The sequence below is a fragment of the Lepisosteus oculatus genome, chromosome 9 (assembly GCF_040954835.1).
Source record: "Lepisosteus oculatus isolate fLepOcu1 chromosome 9, fLepOcu1.hap2, whole genome shotgun sequence".
In the NCBI taxonomy this organism is placed as follows: domain Eukaryota; kingdom Metazoa; phylum Chordata; class Actinopteri; order Semionotiformes; family Lepisosteidae; genus Lepisosteus; species Lepisosteus oculatus.
In genome coordinates, this window is record NC_090704.1 from 11,137,063 (window position 1) to 11,159,735 (window position 22,673).

Here is a 22,673-nt window from a genome sequence, read left to right on the forward strand (position 1 = left end):
TAAGTGTAAGGAATTTTTATTATGATCAAGCTTTAGGTTGAATTTACATTTTGTGGCAGTGGCATGTAAGACAGAACAATCTGTATTAGTGCCCAGATTTCACAGCATTTCAACACTGTGAAAGGAGATACTGGAGCCTCCCATAGAGAGTAGCAGATAACCACACACCTCTAAACATTTTTTAAATGCTCAATCATCTAGTAACAAGCTTTAGAAAAGTAGTATAAACTCAGTTTTATCCTCAGGAATTCTCGCATTAACATTGTAACACAACTACATATTTCTTGAGTTTGTACGTATTCTTCCTCAGACTTAGCTCTCGATCATTTATTTCCCATTTTGCACTTTAGCAGTTGGCGATTTGCCCACAAAAAAGTGTTATATCTTGAGGCCCTCTTCTGCCAACTTTGCTAATTAGATAGCACTCTAAAAAAATATGGCACATACTGTAGGCTCCAATCCTTGCTAGATTCTGAGGATTGAGGAAAGACAAAGGACTTGTGACTGCCTTTGTAAAATAACGCAACAGATACTGTTGCAAAAACACACTATATAAAATCAACTTTCAGTTTAAAAAATAATTTTCTGTACATTTTTAAACATTTACAAATACAGACTATATATTGTCAAATGTATTCCTATTGTGTTTTCTCTTTGCAACAGCTTCTGTCTGGTTTGGGGTCTTCAGTGCTGGACTTGCTCTTGTTTTCAAGTGGATTCTCATGGCCCTGAAAATCAAAACATATGTTTAGAATTCAAATCTTGTGTGTTGACAATCAGCCTTCTATTCTGTTTACTCGAAGGACAGCACACATGGCAATATCTCATGGGCTAATGGAAGTATATGACCCTTAATAGGTTTTAAAGGGGAACTGTAACACTATTTTTATATTTATCGAATTGTAAAGAATTTGCACTGATAAGTGCATTTCAAACCACAATGAAAGTAAAACATACACAGAAACGTGAAAAGTCTCCAATTTGCATCACAAAATAGAGAACATTTTTTAGGTAGGCACTGAGCCATATTCTGTGATTCAGAAGCAACAAAACCTCCAGTGAGGTGAAGCGGCCCTATGACACTGTAAACAAGCACGATTGTGAATACATCTCTTTTAATCTAATAGAAATATTGCTCTCAACTTTGAAAATATGTATTTGTCAGTGAAACCATCTCAAATACTAATGAATCTAATTGCATGCAGATTACATTGGAACATTTCTACGGCGAAACGTCTTTACCTTTCTTTGCATTACATTAGTCATTACAGTGACTAGTGAGTAGGAAGGGCCACCTCAGCTCACAATTCTCGTGAACTCGTGACAAGATGGAGACCATACATTACCTTTACCAAGTTCTTGATTTAAAAAAAAACTGAATTCGGAATTTGTAAACTATTTTGTTTGTTACCAAGATTTAATAACCACTCTGAGAAACTAAAACTGCAGTTCCCCTTTAATATCAGCACTTGGGCTTTCAATCAAAATGGTATCATGTAAAAGAAAGTGCTCATAGAAGATAATTATAGCCATAGTAAAATTTTGTCGGCTGTTTTTTACAATTTATTAACATTTCGTAGAATAAAAGTTGTATAAAGAAATACTTGTACAGGCAGTATTTAACTCCACAAATTGTTCTCACATGTCTTTTTAAATGTATCATTTATTTCTCCTTCATTGTAACAATATAGGCTGCCCATGAACTAGCTCTCAGGCTCATAATGTCAAAGCCATTAAATATCAGCATTCCGAAACAAGTCATATTCAACAAACTAAAGTGAAAGATTCCGGTGATGTTATAGTACAACAAACAGTACTAATGGTTATTATATGTGAAAACTCAAGGGATGCTATTTACCCACTTGTATTTAGGATTAGCCTCTCTCAACCTGAGGCAGTAGAGAAGCAAAATAAGAGAAATTAACCACAAATTGCACTTATATAAGTTACAAAAAACTTGTTTATATATTTCTATACAGATTGTCATATTATTTCACTGGTAGGCGCATTCTGATGGTAGGTTTACATCAAGAGTTTTACTTTGGTTCCTGGAAGCAGATTTAAACTTACATTTGTTCTTCTGTCTTTCTTTGCGGATTCTTCCTTCTCCTGCAGATCTGGTTCTGTGTTGCTTTCGTCCGGACTTACAGACACCGAGTGTCTTATACGGTGGTTTGCCTGTGAGCCACTGTCACGGCCTCTAGTTCTCTCCCCTTTCTGAAACTCTGTCTTTTCTCCTGCACCTCCATCTTCCACTGTGGTGGCTGCGTCGCAGCAGTTCTGTCCCTCCGTTTCAGCGGGATCGGCAGGGGGAGCTCCGTCAATCTCTTCGTCGCTAACCACAATGTCTGCTGGTCCAACTCTCTCGACACGATGGTTGCCGCTCTGCTTGTTCTGGTGGTTGTGTCGGAAGCGGACAGCTTGTTGATCCTGATATACCTGCCCACTGCCCACAGCGCCCAAATCGCCTTGCGCCTGTGGGTGCGCCTGTGGGAGCACCTGTGGAGTGTGGGGCTGAGCCTGGACAGCAGGAGGTTGGTCATGGTGTCCCCGACGATGCCAAAAAGCCACATTGTGGATAGCTGCCTGGGCACTGCCATACATGAATATCTAAGGGGGGGGGGGAGAACGTATTTTTCTGTGTAAGTCATGTCATGTCATTTGCCAAACCGTTTTATACCATACGGTGTCGCAGGAAGCCGGAGCCTGCCCGGCAAGCAACCTGTGGATCCTCAGTTTAACGTCTCACCCAAAAGACGGTGCTCACTACAGTATAGCGTTCCCGCCACTATACCGGGGTATTAGGACCCACACAGACCGAAGGGTGGGGACCCCCCGCTGGTCTGACTAACACCATTTCCAGCAGCAACCATAGCTTCCCAGGAGGTCTCTCATCCAGGTACTAACCAGGCTCAACCCAGTTTAGCTTCAGTGGGTAGCCAGTTGAGAGCTGCAGGGTGATATGGCTGCTGGCTTCCGGGTACATTTCAACCCCAATATACAACACACAAGTCCTATACAGTTTACTGTAATACTACACCACCCCAGCCCATACAGAACCGTTGTAAGCAAAAAACAACAAGTCCTACTTATCCTCTGGTCTATTTTTTGCATCACTAGGCTCTGCAACAACTTCAACAGAATGCTATCCTCTTTTTTTGTGACACATTCAGATGTTCTTTCACTGTGTCATTAGTACGCATCTAAAATTTCAATTTTTCCCCTTGTCGTCTTATTCATTTGCCTTAATTGATGGAAAATGCTAAAATGGAATTAAACAGCAAGATGCACAATACATTATTAAAAGCTGATAGTACATTAGACAATTTTGTAGTCAGCATGTACTAAGATAGACCTGATGCTTAAAAATGTCTAGCCACTAATGTGCTGTATTTCAATACCTCTAGATAAACATTGAAACCAGGCATCTATATGACAACTGTACCTGACTTTGCAGTAAGCTTTTAAGGTGGGGTTTAAAAAGTACTCTCATACTTATCATATTATTTAAATCAAATCTGTATGAGCTAAAAGTATTAAACTTTAAAAGAGCAGAAATTCACTTACCAGGATAGCCGCTACAATGGTAAAAAGAACAGGAATCTGAAGTGTTACAGGGAGATCCTTTAGAAGAGCTCTGAGGAACTCACTTATACCTTGACCTAAGTGTTTCAGCGGTTCAGTAATAAATGTAGTGATGGTAACAGCAATTGCCTGAAACAGAACCAAAAATATGGATACAGGATTTGCTTGCAATCAAGAGATGCATGTCTACAAATCAAAAGGGAGAATGTTCTTATATCAGACAGAAGGTAAGCAAATGAGGAAATGAGGTGGTTGTCTTTTCCTTACAATTTAATTACAACAGTTTGTAGCGGCAATGCTTGTTAATAAGACAGATGGACATCTGGACTGCGTTCCTAAGTGTCAGGAGTAAGTGACTCATATCTCACCTTGATCAACCAATCAGGGACTGGCAGGGCTGGGTAACAGCAAGTGGGTCTCCAATGCCCGCCAAACTCTCAACCAATCAGCACACATCTGTGTCTTGAGCGCAAGCTCAGGTCGGGGCTCTCCTTGGCCATTTTTGCGCATCCTCAGAGACAATCACGTGACAACTGCCGTTGTCTGCACTGGGACTTGGACTTTGTTCTAAGCGCGAGGCCGAGGATCCTGTACGTACTCAGAATTCTACCAACGTGAACGCTCCGCTTGATCAACGGCAGCCTACAGTTGGACCCTCGTTGACAACCTGAATAGCTTATTCAGAAGCAGCGCTTCCCGGGCAAAAGAGTGACTTGTGAGGACTCGCGGTCACACTCTGTGCATAGAGACTTTCTACTAGCCAGCCGGACTGCTGGTAGATCCCCTCGGAGCAACGACTGCCCTGCGCGCCGCAGTTAGATTCCTCCGCCCGTCCTACTCCGAGCTGCACCTCGACTGGTTGGCCGGTAGCCAGAGGACGCCCATTGGACAACCGCTGGAACAGAGGCTGCAACACAGCCTGTCAGCTGGTTTGATGTTTGTGCCGGTAAATTCCAAATCCATACACAGTGGATAAGTAAACCCCATGTTCTACATTGCGTCTCGAGAATTCAATTGTACCTCAACACAAGTTGTTATCAATTTAATTCCTGAGTAATGTATTTACTTCCGAGTTTAGAGTAACAGTGGGTAATAACACTGATTAGCGATTTGGTAACCGAACGATATATACATATATTGACATATATTCTCTGTTGTGTATCTCTTTGTGTTTGCATCTTTTCGAGATTATATACGTTGTATATTGATAACCCTCACAGTAAGGTCTGCCGCTTGTATCCAGGCAGACTAGTATATGTTTGGTGCACAATTTATGTTAATAAATGTATCTCGTGCATTGAACCCGTGTGTGTGCCTTGTTAGTTGTTCTGACGATTGATTTTCTAAAAGCCACAACGAACCACCTCGTGATTACTGCTACAATTAATAATTGCCTCAGTAAAACCATCAAACCTCTACAAGTGTAAGAAGCTACAACTGCTTTTCAATTCATTTGGTGAATGTTAATAAAAAAAGTACAGGGTAGTTGAGACAAATAAGAGAAGATGAAAGACTTCAGTTTTATGAATGTGTATTAAGCAGGGACAGGGTGGCTCATGTACTTTGAGCATGGCCCCAGTACTGCAGTCCGTGTCTGTTCCCAATGTGGAAAAGTCCTGGGCATCTCAGCTCATTAACTTGCTACAAGGTAAGCGATTGTGGTGACACATGCCTATGAACCGAACCAGCCACAGGGTTGCACACAAACTCACTCATATACAATGGAAAGAAGGGTTACCTTGGTTGGAGGTACCAATAAAATGGGATTAACCATGAGGACCTCGTAATATTTTTTACAGGGGTCATCTTGCAGTGTCCATGTGCTTCTGAACCACTCTACAATTTACAGGGAAAAATAAAGAATCTTCAATAATTAAATATTACAAGTCAAAAATCATGTTTCCGGATTTTAATAACAGCTAATTCTTTTAATTTTATTGTCTTTTTTAGGACAAATTGAGAGCACTACAGCTCACAAGGAAATCAGCATTTTTGGGATATTTTGGGATTTTCTGTACAAACCCAATTTGCAATCAACCACTGTTTCTTTCTGTCTCAAGTCACAGCAGTGATACCTGTACTTCATGCACAACATGAGGATGGCCGGACATGCTCCTCTGATGTTTACACTGATTTAAATAGATAAGACTTTACTGATCCCGAAGGGAAATTGATGTATTTATACTCATTAAACAACAGTCATTGTTTGACACGTCACAGGCTCCATGGTGCCTTCCAGGAGAGACAGTGCTGACTGGAGGGGCAGGATCTCTTGTGAACATCATTGCATGCCAACAGGAAACCAGAGAGTCACATACTCCCATTTTGCCAAGAGTTGAGAGAACCTGACTAATACAAATCCAACCCATCAGTACGTCATTGCTTGGAAGAATCCCAATCAAAATCAGGGCAAGACCCAGGTTACGACTTCTACCTTTTGAATCATAACGCATAACCTAGACTGGAAGCTTTTCTAGAGAAATTCACATTTTGAACAATGAGCCCAAATATCAAATTTAATAAATGAACTCACCAAGATAACAGGTTAAATCCTGTAACCCAGACCTGGGCTATGTGATTGAGGGGTCTTGGAGTTACCCAGATTGGGCAAGGTGAGGTTGGCTAGGACACATTCTTGCCATCTAACAGTAATTTGTGGGATCTGCCTGAGTCCCGTGAGCTTGCCATGCCCTCTGTGAGAGTCTTGAACCCTTCTAATTGGTACTAACTCTCCCGTAAAGAATGGTTGAGACCGCACCATGCATTAAGCTTGGCTATACACTATAAAAATGCAAATCACGACAGGAGTTTCCAATTACTGACTTGTATCATGACATTCACTAATTATGTAGCACCCAGCACTGAAAAACTTAACTCCTCACCTTTCAGGTTATCCTGCCAGTCAATCTTCTTCAATCCAGTACACTTGTCATTGATGGACTCCATTTTTACAATATTGTTTTGGTGCTCAGCAAATGCAATCTACAACCCAAAGTTAAGATTTATATAGAAAGAAGATCAATGTTTTGTGCATACAAATTACAAAACAAAACTTTCCTATCTATAAAGAAGCAAATTAAATTTTGTAAACCCTCAATTTATCAGTTTATAGAGAGTCAAAATTTGATAGTTCAAACTTTGCAATCTGTATGTGAGAATGGGAAATTGTTAAATGACAACTTTAAAACTTATTATATTTTATGTATAAAATAACTTATGTATTTTTATACAACAGCTAACGGATAAACGGATGTTACTATACCTTGTAAAGATACATCCAGTTCCACAGAAGGCTGATACAGAAACAAATGGCAAAGATCCGCCTGAACTGCATAAACAAAGAAACACTACTCCACAGTTCAGTACAGATTAGCACCACAATGATTAATACACAGACACACATCTGGAAAACATTACAGAGAAGGCATTAGATACATGATACATAGTTTTTACAGCACATACTACATTTATTACACTTATCTTCACACAGCGAATCAGATACTATATTAATTCCAGAAAGTTTAACGATTAATTATAGTTGTAAAACTTAAGAACATCCACTTAATGTCAAAAATAATTTATTGTTGTCTAAAGGCATACACAAAACATGTGTCAGGGGTAAATAATAACACGAAAATGAATTCACTAAAACACATTGAAAAGAGTCCCTCACTTCAGTACACTTAAACAGAAACGTTTCTCACCCGAACAACAGTGTCCAGTTCCACACCAAAAGTGTCCTCGAAGCGCCATTTCCAAGCTTCATAATCATGGGGCTTGAAGTTGATTAAGATCTGACTTAGCGCTTCATCCAAAGCCCCTGGTTTCAAACTCTCATCCCCATCCAGAAGCTTTCTAATCTCAGAGATCGACTGTCTTGACAAAACAACCTCAGCATCATAGTGGACGTAACCTTTGACTTCATCAGGCTGGGGAAACGGAGGATAACAAACCCTAAAACACCACTTATCTTGGAATATGAATGAAATTAATAAAGAAGGATTTCAAAACTGTGTCAAAAAGTCTTACAAATGATTTACTGTTGTTGCTCCCACAATTAATCCAATGAAATAAGTCAGGTATTTTTTCTTGTGGTGTAAATGGAAAATAATTTAGAAGAATTTCTTAACGTAAAAAGTAATGAAAAGGAGACAGGTCTACAGAGTTCATCTTAGTATCCTGATTCTGTTTTTACAGGCTGGATAACCTAAAAGCCGGCTGTTTACGTAAACAGTAAACCCTTGTTTTAATGGACTTCAGATTTAACGGATAAAATCAGAAATACCGGAATTTCCTTGTCATAACTGGGAAGTGCTCAAATAATAAAACAAGGTAAAAATAAATACTACAAGAGTGTAAAATTCAGGAATATCAATAGTGCCCTTTAGTGGTAGGTCATTTTCTTATGATGTGTGTTGTGTTTTCTTTGCTTTAGTATACTTGCAGTATATTTACAATGCATTAAATCTAGAACTTGTGTTCTTAAAATAAAAAAAGATATAGGAACAATTTTCATTGACTCTGGTGATTGCAATCGTTCAAAAAAAATTCAAAATACCCAGAAAGCATATAGAATGTAATATATGCATCATACAAATGTGTGTTTGGGGGCTGAAAAAACGTAATTCTTCATTTAACAGTGATTCAGCAATAAGAGACACCCTTTACCCCATCAATCCATTAAACCAAGGGTCTACTCTATATTTATCAGCTTCTATGAGGGCAGCACAACTTACAAGGCCGAGTTTCTGAATATCTTTCAACAGCTTGTTTAGGTATCTCCTAAAAACAAGATTGCATCCAGACTGTTTTGAGAAAGATGCAATCTTCTTTTTATATTCTTCAACCTGAAACAACAAGACAAGACAAAGGGGCATTTTTTCACTTGACCAGTTTCATTTAATCTAGAATGAATTTAAAAGAAAACTAACCAAACAATCTTTCTTTCTCATCTTTAAATTTTGCATTTTGCTGTAAGCAATTCCCAAAAAACAGTGTGAAGACACAAAGCCTTTTGAAGGTGCAAGTCTGTTAACACGTCTAAAATATTTTTTTATTTCTAGTCTTCAATATGATCAACATTAGGTGTTAACCCATGACCAAACCAAGCACATCACAGACAAATCTGAATGAGGAAAAACATGTTAAAGTCACTCTACAACAGTCGAGGTGGCTCCAGTTAGTGTAGAGCTGAAGAAGAAATTAAGACGTTACAAACCTCTCTCTGTAAACTGTCAATTTTGTTGTTGAAGTCAGTTATATCAGGACATGTCACCAGCTGATCTGAATCTTTAATATATTCTCTTCTTTTGGTAGGAACATTGTTATAGTTGTTAACCTAAAAGAAAACAATAGCAAACTGTTAACAAAAATGTGGGTCAGTTAAACTGTATAATGTAAGACTGTATATGGTGCGACTATAATCGTGTTTGAAAATCATACAATATTGGAAAACACATTTGTTTAGAATTCACTCTTTTTGGCATTGTAACACAACTTAGCAATAACTGCGTCACCACGTCAACAAGCTTATGGAAAAGGGGTAAATACGAGTCAAAACAGTGCGTAACCTCTGTCTGCTTCCTCATAGTTTTGGTTGTAGCGTCGTAATTGAGCATGTCAGTGGGATCGATCCATTCGTCGTCATCCACCTGTCCTCTCACAATCAACAGCACGCAGTACAATACAGCTATCCGCATTCTTCCCCAGCCAAGAGTAAAAACACAGTGTTACTTCATAGTAATGCATACTATGCATTAACGTAAAAACCATAAGAACATATGATCAGTATAAACACACACGGCTGGATATCAATATAATTATTGCCAAAAACGCAAAGAAAATAGACGATATCAAACGGTGGGTATAACCCACACGTTTGTGTTCCCAACGCTTTCTCATGAATCCAAAACTCAAGTTTTATAGCATACTAGATGAATCTAAGTACAATAAGCAGCCATCACAAAGAACCGCTAGTACATTTTCGGATGATATTATATACAACTATATATTTTTGTGTGGTACATTTACTTACATGGAAAAAAACATGCAATACACTTCTTTTCTAATCCTTCCTGTTGCAAGCTTTGACCTGAAATAAAAGCCGGAGGTACGCGAAATTGCTCATGGGAATGGTAGTCTTTATTCATTTTTCTTTGCTTTCAGTCTCAGTGAATTCGGAATAGGAAGAAACTACAGTAACCAACAGCTACTGTATGTATTCACTAAAAATGTGATGTTTGTGTTCTTAGAATGGTGTACAAGCCATTATGCATGTGCAAGTAATTTTTTAATTGCAGTAGCGCAAATTAGACTGGTTTGCAGCTCGCACATTTCAGTGAAAACACGAGGTACCGTTGTGAGTTTGAGAAATAAATAACTCCGCTATTCACTTATACTACACTGAAGCTTACACTACATGGTGGCACGCTTACTTAATTTAGTGAAAAAAGACTTAATATTGACTCATTCAAAGGGGTAAATATACAACCGAAGTGTGAAGTGATCTCATTTGAAAATTAAAATGCTGGCTGTACTTTTGACATGGGTACATTGTTCAGATGCTGTTTTCTGAACACTTTTTTATTTTGTTATATACCTTCAGTCTAAAGATGATGAGTTTGTTAAAAATCTTAAGTGTCTCGTCCTTAAAATTAACATATTTAACAATGCAATCCCCAACAGTTTACGTAAAGGAACCTGGAGGATCATTTACTTGACATCAGTGCAATTTTGGTGTGCAAGAGTTGCTTACAATTTTTGAAAATATGTGCATCCCTGTTTCATGTTTCATTTTAGACTTCTGTTTATGTATATAAAGAATCTGGCACCCAGTGCTACAGTCTTCCTTGTTACTACAAACATGCAAAATAAAAGGAGGGTCATAATTTTGTTCGTGTAGTGATACAATGGGACATTTAACATGTCTGTACAGAATAGACAGCATTTTATTTTCTTGTTAGGTTAATGCCAATATCAATTAAAAATGAGAAGGAGATGTAATTATCTTCCATTCTGTTGCTTTGTTATTTCAGCGCAATGAGAGTTACTAACAAGTAGAAATACCAGAACATAGAAGTATTTGTAAATGTAATTTTTAAATATTGCATATCTCAAACTTTTCCAATTATTTTTTTAAAGAGAAAACTACACACATAAAACATGTTATAAACTACAAGGCAATGTAATATTCATTCAAGACTATTACAGGGAAATGTGTTAAACAATTGATATGCAATGTTGATTCAAATTAGTAGAACAGAGAAGGAAACAGACTTGTTTTTGTCCTAGTAAATAGGTAGGCTGTCGTGGTTTAGGTTGAAACCTAAACATTAAAAAAGTCAAAGCATGAAAACTTGGGAAATTCAGTAAATCAATGGCTCATTATCAAGGTTAGCCAAAGTAAATTCCAATTAAGAAGGATGTTATTATTATCTCTACAGTCAGAACCCATAATTAAGTAAATTATAATAAAATAAACAGCAAAGCCCCAATAACATAATTGAATTTTTTAATTTCTTAAGAATTCCACAAAACTCAATGCACTGATGGTACACCAAACTTTATGTTGTTTTATTCAATTAATCATGTAAAACAAATAGGTCAGTTTCTGTAACACAAAAAAGCAAAAGGTTTAAGGTGATTAAGTGTCAGAAAGGCCTTTATTGAGATTAAACAGCAGTCACACTTCCACACTTGTCATGTTAAAAGACTTATAAAAGCTACCTTTTAAGTTCACAGTCTTCTCATAAAATGTAAACAGAAACAAACTACATTACAAATAAATATAATAAATCTACCTTTATTTTTGCTTTTAATTTAAACAAAAGAACTGTACAATACGAAAATAAATCAGAAACATACATACAATACAATCTGCAATTTCTTACGAAACAGCAATTCCTTTGTATATAATGAACAAAGTGCAAAAGTAACAAATTAAAAGAAGCAGATGTGTGTTGGAGAAGAAGTCATCTCTTTATTTCTTTTTAAGTCATGCCTATGTGGAATGCCATGCTTTTCTCCACATATTTAATGGAAATGGTTATAAAATAAAGCTGTACTCTTTATTCCATAGGCTAAGACTGCACCTTCAAAATGGAATGTGGTTACTTTTTAGAAACTGCTTCAAACCATCTGCTGTGCAATTATACTTACCCTAAATAAGGTGAGTACTACACTCAACAAAAATGGGTGTCAAGTTGACCAAACTAACCTCAAAGTTCTTGAGATATCAGTATCTGAATGGCCTTTCAGCAACAGAGAGCTGTTAGAAATGGTCTTTAGTAGTCTTATTTAACAAGCCTAATATTAATTTTGCAAGCATTCTGTAACATACTGAGGTGCCCTGTGGCAGATGACACATTTGTTTAAAAAAAATCAAACACTGATTTTGTTACATAAAATGGAAACATTTCTAAAATTGTTCTTTTTTTAGACATTTACCTTATTTACAAAGAAGTGATTGAAAAGAGTTTGTTCAACTAATTTTAAAACCAAATGTTTTCTCCACTAACCCTGCTGATTTCTAACCATAATTACTAGCTGTGCTACAAAACCCACTTGGCTTCTTCACAGACAGACCTCTGGACAGTTATTTTTGTCAGGAATATTTATGGCCATATTTGGCATTGAGTAAAACTGCAGTGGCAATAACTCCTTGCACATTTTATGCTGCTAAATTTATTTGACTAATTTTTATCTTAGCCCTTGCACTTACTGCAAAATATGGCCCAATACATCATGAATATAAATAAAGCTATTTAATGAAGCTAACTTATCAAGGCACCATTTCACTAACATACTGTGTTTGGGACAGGATTTTTGTCCAATTCAGGAGAGATGAATCCTTCAGCAGTGCCCATTACATGGGACAATCTCTGCTGACGGTGTGCAACTGAGCTTTTGTGCATTCTGTATTAATCAAGTGTTGTTAACATCAAGGAATGCAACAAATAAACCATCGGCACATTGTTATTAAGCTTTTTCAACCATATACACACTTACAGGAAACGAAGAGCCATTACAAATGATTTTGCAAAAGGACTATAATCAGTCACAGAAGCTGTAATGCTTGTGGAAGACTGTAAGCACAGCAAAATAATACAAAACACCATCATCTGCACAAGCATAGAGAGAGACGCACACATTTAACATGAGCATCCACTTTTTTTCCTTCCTTGGGAAAATGTCACGTAGGCTTAACGTCTGATGGGGCCTTTTCCAGTTGATTCAAGGGAGAGTCTGTGTGCTTTTTCCACCTACCTTTCCCAACGTTGTGAGTCCTATGCATTGTAAGTCCATAAAGTGACAGTTCTGTCTGCTGATGAGGACAAGAAGGAGAGGTCCTGTGTGTGCCATCTACACTGTATCACCTTGTCTGCATGCTCGCCAACCACACTGATTGGAAGCTGCTTTGTAAGGTCCCCTAAGAAAAATGTGGAATACAAGAACTGCATTTCAGAAGTGAACATTTTGGGGAAGAAGGAAACAAGGATTTGCTGCTCTTAACTTTGGCTCATTAGCACAAACTAACAAAAAAGGGATGGTGAATGCTTGTTTCCTCTGGTTTACTTTCAATTTATTTAATGCTTGCAAAAGAGGTTATATCAGAGTGTTTTAAATTTGTGAAATACTGTACATAAAAAAATAAATAATACATATTATAAAAATGTTAAAGACAGCAATCATGTATGGCCTTGTCACCTCACTACATTATATGTACAGTACATCACTGTTAATAGACTAAAAAAAAAGGCTCAGCCTTGTCATATGTTTTATCCTGTTGATGAACATGGATATGGATGTTTGCCCGTTTATGCCTTCCGGCACTTAGTGGCACTTAGTAACATTTTGGTTTTTACGGGACAGGGTTGTTAGCCTTGTGCCCAGCCTCCAACATGGAGGGCCTGGCACCTGACGTGGGACAGGAACCCACTACCCTGAGATTATGAGTCTCATCCTCTACCAACAGAGCTAGCCGGGGCACTGTTGATGAACATATTCTTCTTTTTTTGATCGTTTCTAGAGTGCCTGAGTCTCGCCTTACCTTGCAGGTCAGTAATCATGACTTTGGTGTCATAGGAGCCTGTGAGCAGGTAGTGAGCCCCAGGGGAGAAGCGCACAGAGCGGACGTCGCTGGAATGAGGGCGATAGGTCTGCACCATCCGCCCTCCTCTGATGTCATAAAGCATGCAGCTGGAGTCCTCCTGACCTGTGGCCAGGAGACGGCCACTGGGGTCCACAGCAACAGAAGCCACTGCACTGCCTGGAGGACCGGCAGCACAAAGACAGTCAAGCAACAAGCAGTATACATCTGACTGCCGGTTTAGAACAGCACTGTTCTTTTCATTTCACACTCCACTGAAAATGATTTATTTTAACTGAAATGACAATCTATGAGAAATTGCTCTTTGTATTAAGAATTAAGTATTAGTATTGTAATGAAGTTTCTATTGCACGCTGTTTGAGCTGTGCTGTATTTGAGTATTATTTAAGTTTGCTATTGCTGCTGCTGTTGCTCTGTGTTTAAGTTGGCGTTTCCTTAATGCCTTTGTGTTGGAGCACACATGCAAATAAGGATATCGTTGCACTTGTGCATGTGACAGACTGAACTCGGCAACAAAAATAATGGAACGCTGTCCCCAACTGGTGAAAATGAATTATTACAACCTGTGCTATTTTCTCCCCAAAGATGGCCTCTGTTGATTACAACCATTTTTTAATTGTAGATTATAAAGTACGTTTTTAAGGCCTTTCTAACAACTGTACCATAGAAAGTAATAACGACCGATACCCACCTGACCCATGAAAAGCTGTGCCTACTACTCGAACGCAGCTAGGAACTCTCAGATCCCAGAACCTCACTGTCTTGTCCTGTGACCCTGATGCAATCATCCACCCACCCCAGGTGTACAGGGACAAGATGTGACCTGAACACAAGTATGCAAGACGTTTTGAGCATCCATAACCAATGCTTACAAGTAGAAATAACTTTTTTACACTGTAAAGATAAAAAGCAAATAGAGCTCACGGCATACATCTTTCTAGACATATTAGAAAAGCTTTAAATTTCCAATAAAAAGCTACAAGAAATGTTCCAAAAAAAAGTGCATTTGTGTAAAAACTACAAAAGCCACATGTTCTTTGCTGAAAGTAAAACACATAAATGTATTATTAGAACCTAAGAATCAAATAATTCTGTACTTGTGCATTCTGGTTACACTTGTGTATGTTAGCTGTCTGGGAAAGGGCTTGTACCTGTGTGACCACTAAGCGCATGTAGTCCTTGGCCCCTCTGGCAGTCTGTGGTGTAAATATTGCAGTCCCCAGCCCCTGCGCTAATTAAGATGGCACCTCCACTTTCGGGCCCTTCCATGAAGGCCAGATCTCGAATGGTCCCATCATGCATACTGAACTCCAAATCTGGACCTGCATGAACAAACAGCTGTTTAAGGCAAACACCCTAACACCCACATGACACTTATATGGAGATGAAATACACTGGAGTTTAACTAGCTGTTGTATTACTACATGTTCAGGAAAGTACCTTTCTGCATGCAAGATCATAAAAGAAGTTACAAATGGAAATTTCTCCCTGGCCTTTGTCATTCATGGCCTCCTAATAATAACTCGCTTCATCACTCTGTTCTCCTCCCCACTGATAGCTGACATGTGGGGAGCATTCTGGCCCACTTGGGCTGCCGTCACATCATCCAGGAAAGTTAGAACATTTGTGGTGAAGAGGAGTCCTTTGTGCTTTGAGTGTCCAGAAAAGCGCTATACAGTTTAACTGTAAGGAATTAATTATTATTAAAGATGCTATTCAGAACATCAAGCTTTTGGGGCTCCTAGTAGCTAAGTGATGTGAGAATCTCATCTAACCTTTTTTTTTATAAAGAAGCTACAGCATCAACTTTTTAAACATGGTGGAGTAGCTTATTCCACAGTCCTAAAACTGTTTACGTGTGCTGTCAATATGCACTTTCCTAATTCAGGAAAACTAACTGCATTTCTAATATGCAGTTTACATTTCTTTGCTGATTCTGAAGAATTTCACTGGGCTGGCTATGTCAGTGCTTTTAGTGATTCTGAATACTTGAGTTTGGTCTGTTCAGTCTTTTTTGTTCAAGACTAAAAAAATCAGTTCATTGAGCCCTTCCAACTAGTGCATTCCTTTAAGGCAGAGAATGTGTCTAGTCGATCTTTCCTAGATTGAGAAACAAATTATTCTACTAACAGCTGTCTTCCATAAAGACAACATTTATTCTAGTGGAATTATTGGCATACCTCCCTTTCTGACACAGAAACAAATCTCACCTGTAGCGTTACAGGATTCTGCATTGAATGGCAACACTTTGACATATTTATCATTGGAGCCTGTTGCTAGCAGCTGTCCGCAGTGACTCCAGGCCACACAGTATATTGACCCTTTGTGATGTTTGTTCCTTTTAAAACGCACAACTGGCTGCTTTGGGGAGCTGCACACACTGTTGAAACAAGAAGCAAAAAATAAGATTTGTTCTACTATTTTATAAAAACATATTTTTTAATTAAAAAAAATCTATAAACGTGTACAAAGAAAAGGGCTGAATAAGGAAAAAATCTTGGCAGAAGATAGCTTTCTCTGCGTTCAACCACATTTCTTTAAATATTACAAAGTGATGATGCTGAAGCAAATTTTACTAAACATTTCCCATTTTTAGGTACAACAGGGAGAGGTTTATAAGGTGTGGCTCTGGAATTTCCCGAAAATATAAAAATGTCTCAGGGCTTGCAAAGCATATAGTGTGATATACAGGGAGTCTAGCCCATGCATGTTTAGATTTGTATTTGTAACACCAACAATACAAGGAAAATAATTTTTGGCAAATTCCTGCCAAGCTCTGCAATATAGTAGATGATGCTATTTAGTGAGAATCACTAAAACGAATCTGTCCTGCTCTTTTATTCCCTCAGCTGTGGGAATGGTTTTCTAAAGCGCATTCTTTCCCAAATTAGTCGACTTGCTCTACAACAAACCAAGGGGGAATGGCTCGAAAACTGCATACCTTGTGTCGATTGTGTCTGGGTATGCACAGACCCGCAGTGTTTTGGAATTGGACCCGACAGCATACAGAGCTCCGCTGGGATGGAAGGCCACAGCTCTGACAGCTTGTGTGTCCTCCAGGGTGCTGACTGCAGCAAACTGCATCTTTGGTTTCTCACCCTTGAGCCAACAGAAAAAGGACACCATTTCTTGAAAAGGTTCATTCCTGAATCTTTAAACACTATTACAAATAACTAGCCTGAAGCACCTATTTTGAGTTCTTGTTGCACCATGAGTGGGTGGTGTAAAATAATCTGAAGCCAAGGAAGAATCCTTAAAAATCTGAAATGTTTACAGAATGAAAATGAAGATATATATTTTTTTAAAACCCCACCTGTATATTAAAGTCAATAAAAGTCTTATGCTATAGGTGAGTTACAAATGAAGTGAATAATCAAAGTCCCTAGACATTATTGATAATGATACATTACTACAGCTGGTATTAACACAGTAAGGTAACACAGTAAAGAAATTATAAGCCATTTACCATCAGACCCTTACTTAAGCCATTACTTCAGACCCTAAGCTTTTCACAGGAGACTGCATGAGCATCCAACATACAGTACTCTCCATGAATCCAAAACACAGCTTCTAATTCACTGCTGATCTTTTTTGTAAATTCTAGTGTACTGTATATGTCTCGTGAGGTCTCACCTCTTGACTCTTGCCACGTGTAGAGGAATAGCCAATATCCTCTAGTAGGGGTGGTTGTGTGGCCCTGTCTTTTGGAATACTGGCAGGACTCCCACTGTGCAGAATCACACAAAATCAACAAGCTTTCCATTTACTTCAGTTACTGCATCGCTATATAAATCTTTGCGAACTGAAGTGACACGTTTTTACTCAAGGCAATACAAAGTTTGAATGTCAACTGGATCTTTCTAATACAGAAGAATCTGAAGTCGGTTAAATATTTGTATGTTTTGCAGTTAATATGGTAGATTAAAAGTTTTGTAGTCATGCCTTACTAATATTACAATACGAATATTGAGAATATTCTATTTTTTAACGAAACCATGCAGTTAAATTGCAAATGTGAACAGGTGCAGGAAATCTTTAAAAAAGTACTATTGCTGAAACATGACAATTACATTTTTTCTTTACTTGTATTTTAGTCAAGTTCTTTTTTTGACATACAAAAACTATTGAGAACAATGTTGCCAGTCACAGCAAAGCATAAAGTATTTATTTTGTTACTTATAATTATTTTGCAGTTTGATAGGGGGGATATAGTGCTAGAGAGAAAGATGGGGAAAAAAGAAGAGAACTTGTGTTTTGGAATGTTCTTTTCATTATCGTTATTGGGCAGTAAAAATAGCCCACCTCTCCCAGTTTCTCTCCAAGACCTCCTTTTTGAGTCTCAGCCGATCATTTAGTTTTGGGAGAGGATAAATACCTGCTTGGAAGTATCTTTGGAAGGGAGTTAAAAAGCCATAACATGTAGATGGCTCCAAAGAGACCCACCAACCATAGAAAAGTGCATCGCCTTTGTTTCAGAGATTTACGAGATAGAAATACTAAACATTTTAATTGGAAAAAATGAAGGATGCAGAATTCTAAAATCTCACAAGAGCTCTAAAAGTGGCGAGAGGTTTATTTATGGATTGCTCCTCACCTCCGAGTCACCAAAACTGGGGACTCATCTAAGGAGGGCATCCCCTTCGCGCCAGCTTTCTGCGGAGTGCTGCTTGAAATTCGAGCGATGTCTTTCTGCTGGCCTCTCTCAGCTGTCAGGGCCAAGCTACTTCCAGGTGCAGGGCTGCAGGCTGCCGTTCCATTGCACTGCTGGCTCAGAGCCTGCACCTCACCGCCCAGATTGTCCATCCCCACATTCAGCTCCTCCAGCTTCTGAATGGACCTGCAACAAACAGACTTGTTTATCTGATGGGTCTGAAATCCAGGCCCAATTCAATGACATGATGGGCATAGGGGAGGGGGAAGTCTAAGCCCTTTGACCATTTAACTTATCGCATTAACAGAATTGAAAAAAACAAAACAAATATACAGTATGAGAGCCTTTAAACATTTTGTTTCCATCTAAAAGTTTCCCTTTCTGCTTTTGGAAATATACAACAAAGCAAAATAGGAAATGAACAAAAACATCTAAGACAATGCCTTTTTTACCTTATGCACACATCCTACTTAAAAGCACCTGTATTTAAGGGTGTTATATTTGAAATATAAGCTGTTACCCTTACTGCTCAGGTAAGGGCAAGTGAAGTGCCCAAGGATATGGATAAAAAGCATAATGAATAAAATGTAACACATAAATGGAAATGTCCATAAGCAAAGTTAATTTTAGAAGGGAAACATTTTAATAAGTCAATTTAAAATGTTCACTTGATCTTGCTGTTTATATAATAATCTGTACTAATTTCACAACAATTGCAACATTATTTTAACAGTACTTACTAAAAGAATTGGATAGGAAATATACAGAAGTAAAAAAAGTTATTAATCGTTACAATACATTGTTAACAGAGAAAAACACAACTATTAAAAACAGTGTATATATAAGATGGCTTAAGCATTAAACCGATATTGCTGGGTGCAAAGAGGAATCTGTCTCTTGTGACTGACTCTGCCCTGTAGTGATCCCTACTATCTGGAAGACCTGTATGAAGATACAGTTGGCAAAGTAGAGCTTCCTTTAGACAAGGCCTTCAACTAATGTTCGGTCATAATGCAGAGACTGCACACAGAAAAACAGGAGCCAATAACAGCTCACAATCAGGAGCTGGAAAAAAATCCAGCTATTCACATTAAGCACTCCTTAATACATTAAATGTGCCTTGACTTCTATAGCATAATTACAAGACACTCATAATGAAAAATTAACGTTTTTTCTTAGGTATTTCCTTTATTCCTTTTTGTAAAATAATTTGAACAAAGAACTCCTATTTCACATATCTTAGAAAGTATTTATATTGCTCAAATTCATGAGGAATGTCACACAATAAAAGGGATATATCTTTTCCCTTATATTCCAAATAAAAAACAGACTTCCGACCATTTCAGTCAAAATAAGGCATCTCATAAAACTATCCTTGCAGTAATTTAGAGAGTTTAAACTCATTGCTATATTGACTTCTGCAAGAGAACAACCTTAACAAACATTAACTTAAAAATGATATATTAGATTATAAAAAATCTAGGGTTTTCTTACGAAAGGAAAGAGAATCCTACTCCGTTGTGCCCCTGAGCAAGGCCCTTAACCCCAATTGCTCCAGGGGCGCCATATAAATGGCTGATCCTGCAGCTTCTCCCAAAGCTTCTCTCCCTGTCTGTGTGTTTCATGGAGAGCAAGTTGGGGTATGCGAAAAGACAAAGTTCTAATACAAGAAATTGTATATGGGCAATAAAGTGATCTTATCTTATCTTTAAGAATTCAGTGTGAACAACAGTGAAAACATAATTCACCATTGGTTGGGGCAGTCTGCAAATGGTAAACTTAATACAAATTAGTATTCCAAGTGCACCAGTGGGAGGAATGGAAAAAAAAACAAGTTTTTTTTCTGAAAAATTGCCTTGAGAAAAAAAAGTCATTTTAATCAGTATTAACAGTGAATTATCTGTTTATGCAGTACTTTCATTACCACAGGCCACTTTGACAGAAAGCTTTTAAAGCCTGTAATTATACATTTTCTTATTATTTTCCATTATTTAATTTAGTGTTTGCAATCTATCTTGAAAGGTCTTGAGGGTATTTACTGTATTTTAAAAAACACAAGGATTTTGGCACTTTCTTAACAAATAGTTTCAACACACAAGTGATTCTGGTCCCATTTAATTCTGATTAAATCAGAAAGGAAAGTTCATAATACCTACGCAAGGCAGATATGTTTCCTGCTTCAGAAGAATTAATTTGTGGTGGCAAAATAAGAACAATTTTTGTACATAAAACATTTAATATAAAATCTCAGCTGAGGAGTTCGCTATTCAATGTGTAAATGTAGTGTGCCAAGCAATTTTCCTATACTTCCAGACACAAAATAACACTACTGGGAACAGGTTTACCTGTAAGAAACTTTGCAATACACCATTCTACCAGACTGTTCTGCATAGAATTGCTTTCACACCAGATCATTTTCAGATTAGGTTTTCCAAACCCTAAATTCTTTTTCAGTATTAACCAGACTGGTTGATGAATGAAAACAATTTGAGTAGCAGATCGTGTGTTGTAGTGATTTTTTTATTCTGAGGTTGGAGGTGGGTACGTCTGAAAGCATACCTATTGAGGAACTTCTCGGTGAGGTTTTGCTGAGGATCTAGGCCGTCCTCCTGATTCACACCTCCCTCCAGTAGCATCTGCTGATACAGCTGTCTCTGCTGCTCCTTTTGCTCCAGGTGCTGCTGCACACGCATCCTCTGGCGGTAATATTCCTGGAACTGCTCTGTGGAGTCGCGGAGCTGGGGAAGTAGCAACACGTCAGGAATGGATTGTTGTTATGGATTATTGGAGTGCTACAAGGCATCAATGCTAACCATGCCATAATTTTATGCATAATTTTCATTCTAATTTGACCTGATGCATTTCTAAAGTTTTCTCCAGTAATCAAAGTAAATAGCTAAGCATTGATTGCTGACACAAATTTAGAGATTAAGAGATGCTGACTTAAATTTTCTTTTAGTCAATTAAAACTGGATTTAGAATTTTAAAACAATGACATAATTATAGGTTTGCTTTTTCATAGCATTCACTACAACCTTTCCACATAATCAATAATTTGATTAATATGAGTTGCAGAAGAAGAACGTATAAATGATAAGAATAAGTATCTTATAATAATCTTTTTTAAGCACTTACATATTGCACAAATGGACTGAAATTGATTGCATTTACCTTAAGAAACAACCCTGTGCTTCCTAAAGCTATATTTTCTTACCACATACCAAATTCTCTCTTTGGAAGAGAATCCAGCCTCCCCCGGACAATGTGTCTGAACCTTCCGTGTAATCAGAGCTAGCACTCGCACAGAATGCAAACCAACAATTTGTAATCCTAAGCAATCTGTGCTAATAAGGATGCCAGCTCTTTTTTTAAAATCATACATTAAAATGAAGTGAAGAACCTACCAATGGCAGAGAAGGTTAATGATGAGTTAGCCTGAGAAAAGCTACAAAAATAATCATTCTCTTTGTTGCAATGCAAGATTTATATGATTAAAAAGCAGTATAAGGATAGATCTGCCAATGAGTCTTCAGTCATAAAAAAAAAAGTTTTTTAGAGCACAAGATTCTTCAAGGCTGCAAGAAAGGTGTTATAGGTAGCTTTGACAAGCATGCCTCGTCATGCCTTATTCCATCCTCTTGGAAAGCTACATGAAAGGCAAAATTCAGGAAGCAGAATCAGACACTGGAAAGAGATTTGCCTGTGCTTTTGATCTCACCTGCTGAAGACAGATAATCGCCTTTCATATCCTGTATTTCATTACTATGATTTGAATTCCTAAATGCCACAACTCAACATTTCCATTTCGGAGAAGCCTAATAATGATCAACATTTGGTTTGCTTGAAACAAACAGATTATTTTGTCTGTGGCTGAGAACAGACTTAAGAATGCCACAGTGTGTCTGGTACTTTATGTAGAGAGATGATCTTCTTCAAAGGAGCTTTACAAGCAAGCCAAAGAAATTAAATAAAAACATATGGGCCAGATGAGTTTGGTACTAAACCTGTCCTTTCAAGGCTATTATCCAATTAAATTTCATTAAACTGTATTAAACAGATGATATATATTTTCCTTAACTATAATATGGTTCAACCTGATAATATAAAATATTTTAATTAGATTTAAAAAAAACAACAAATGTATGTTTTTCTGGATGCATAATACTAGTGTAAAATCAAAGTTTACTGGGCTCACAATACAATCTACACAGATTACATATAAATATAGTTATGTTTAAGGCCTTAGATGACTTTACAAGTAGAACTTTTGTAATGAGACTGTAGAAGTAAGAATGATTCACCATGTCAACCTGGAAATGACAACCTACT

The 22,673-nt window shown here is 37.7% G+C and overlaps 2 protein-coding genes across 5 annotated transcripts in view; both read right to left on the reverse strand.

Annotated features, from left to right (window-relative positions):
- On the reverse strand, positions 1-12,916 carry clcc1 (chloride channel CLIC-like 1). Of its 4 annotated transcripts, XM_069194136.1 has the most exons (12): positions 9,620-9,676; positions 9,156-9,285; positions 8,804-8,923; positions 8,322-8,432; positions 7,290-7,514; positions 6,848-6,988; positions 6,468-6,567; positions 5,324-5,421; positions 3,568-3,714; positions 2,071-2,610; positions 1,863-1,889; positions 645-728 (listed from the first exon to the last, which is right to left on the reverse strand). In XM_069194136.1, the coding sequence occupies exons 1-11, from the start codon at positions 9,631-9,633 to the stop codon at positions 1,875-1,877; spliced, it is 1,641 nt and encodes a 546-aa protein (XP_069050237.1). In that variant the 5' UTR covers positions 9,634-9,676; the 3' UTR covers positions 645-728; positions 1,863-1,874. The 4 variants fall into 4 exon arrangements, with proteins under 4 accessions (XP_015211013.2, XP_015211015.2, XP_015211012.2 ...); XM_015355527.2 differs by lacking the exons at positions 1,863-1,889; positions 9,620-9,676 and adding an exon at positions 12,850-12,916 and having other exon boundaries at positions 1-728; XM_015355529.2 differs by lacking the exon at positions 1,863-1,889 and having other exon boundaries at positions 1-728; positions 6,848-6,913.
- Positions 11,131-22,673, reverse strand: part of wdr47a (WD repeat domain 47a) — a 20,671-nt gene continuing 9,128 nt past the window's right edge. The window contains exons 7-15 of the mRNA XM_015355520.2: positions 20,904-21,082; positions 18,288-18,530; positions 17,327-17,420; positions 16,635-16,792; positions 15,904-16,073; positions 14,845-15,015; positions 14,385-14,516; positions 13,634-13,852; positions 11,131-13,012 (exon numbers count right to left, since the gene is read on the reverse strand). Of these exons, the coding sequence (XP_015211006.1) occupies positions 12,870-13,012; positions 13,634-13,852; positions 14,385-14,516; positions 14,845-15,015; positions 15,904-16,073; positions 16,635-16,792; positions 17,327-17,420; positions 18,288-18,530; positions 20,904-21,082 (1,509 nt within the window). The 3' untranslated portion in view covers positions 11,131-12,869. The remainder of the gene's footprint in view (positions 13,013-13,633; positions 13,853-14,384; positions 14,517-14,844; positions 15,016-15,903; positions 16,074-16,634; positions 16,793-17,326; positions 17,421-18,287; positions 18,531-20,903; positions 21,083-22,673) is intronic.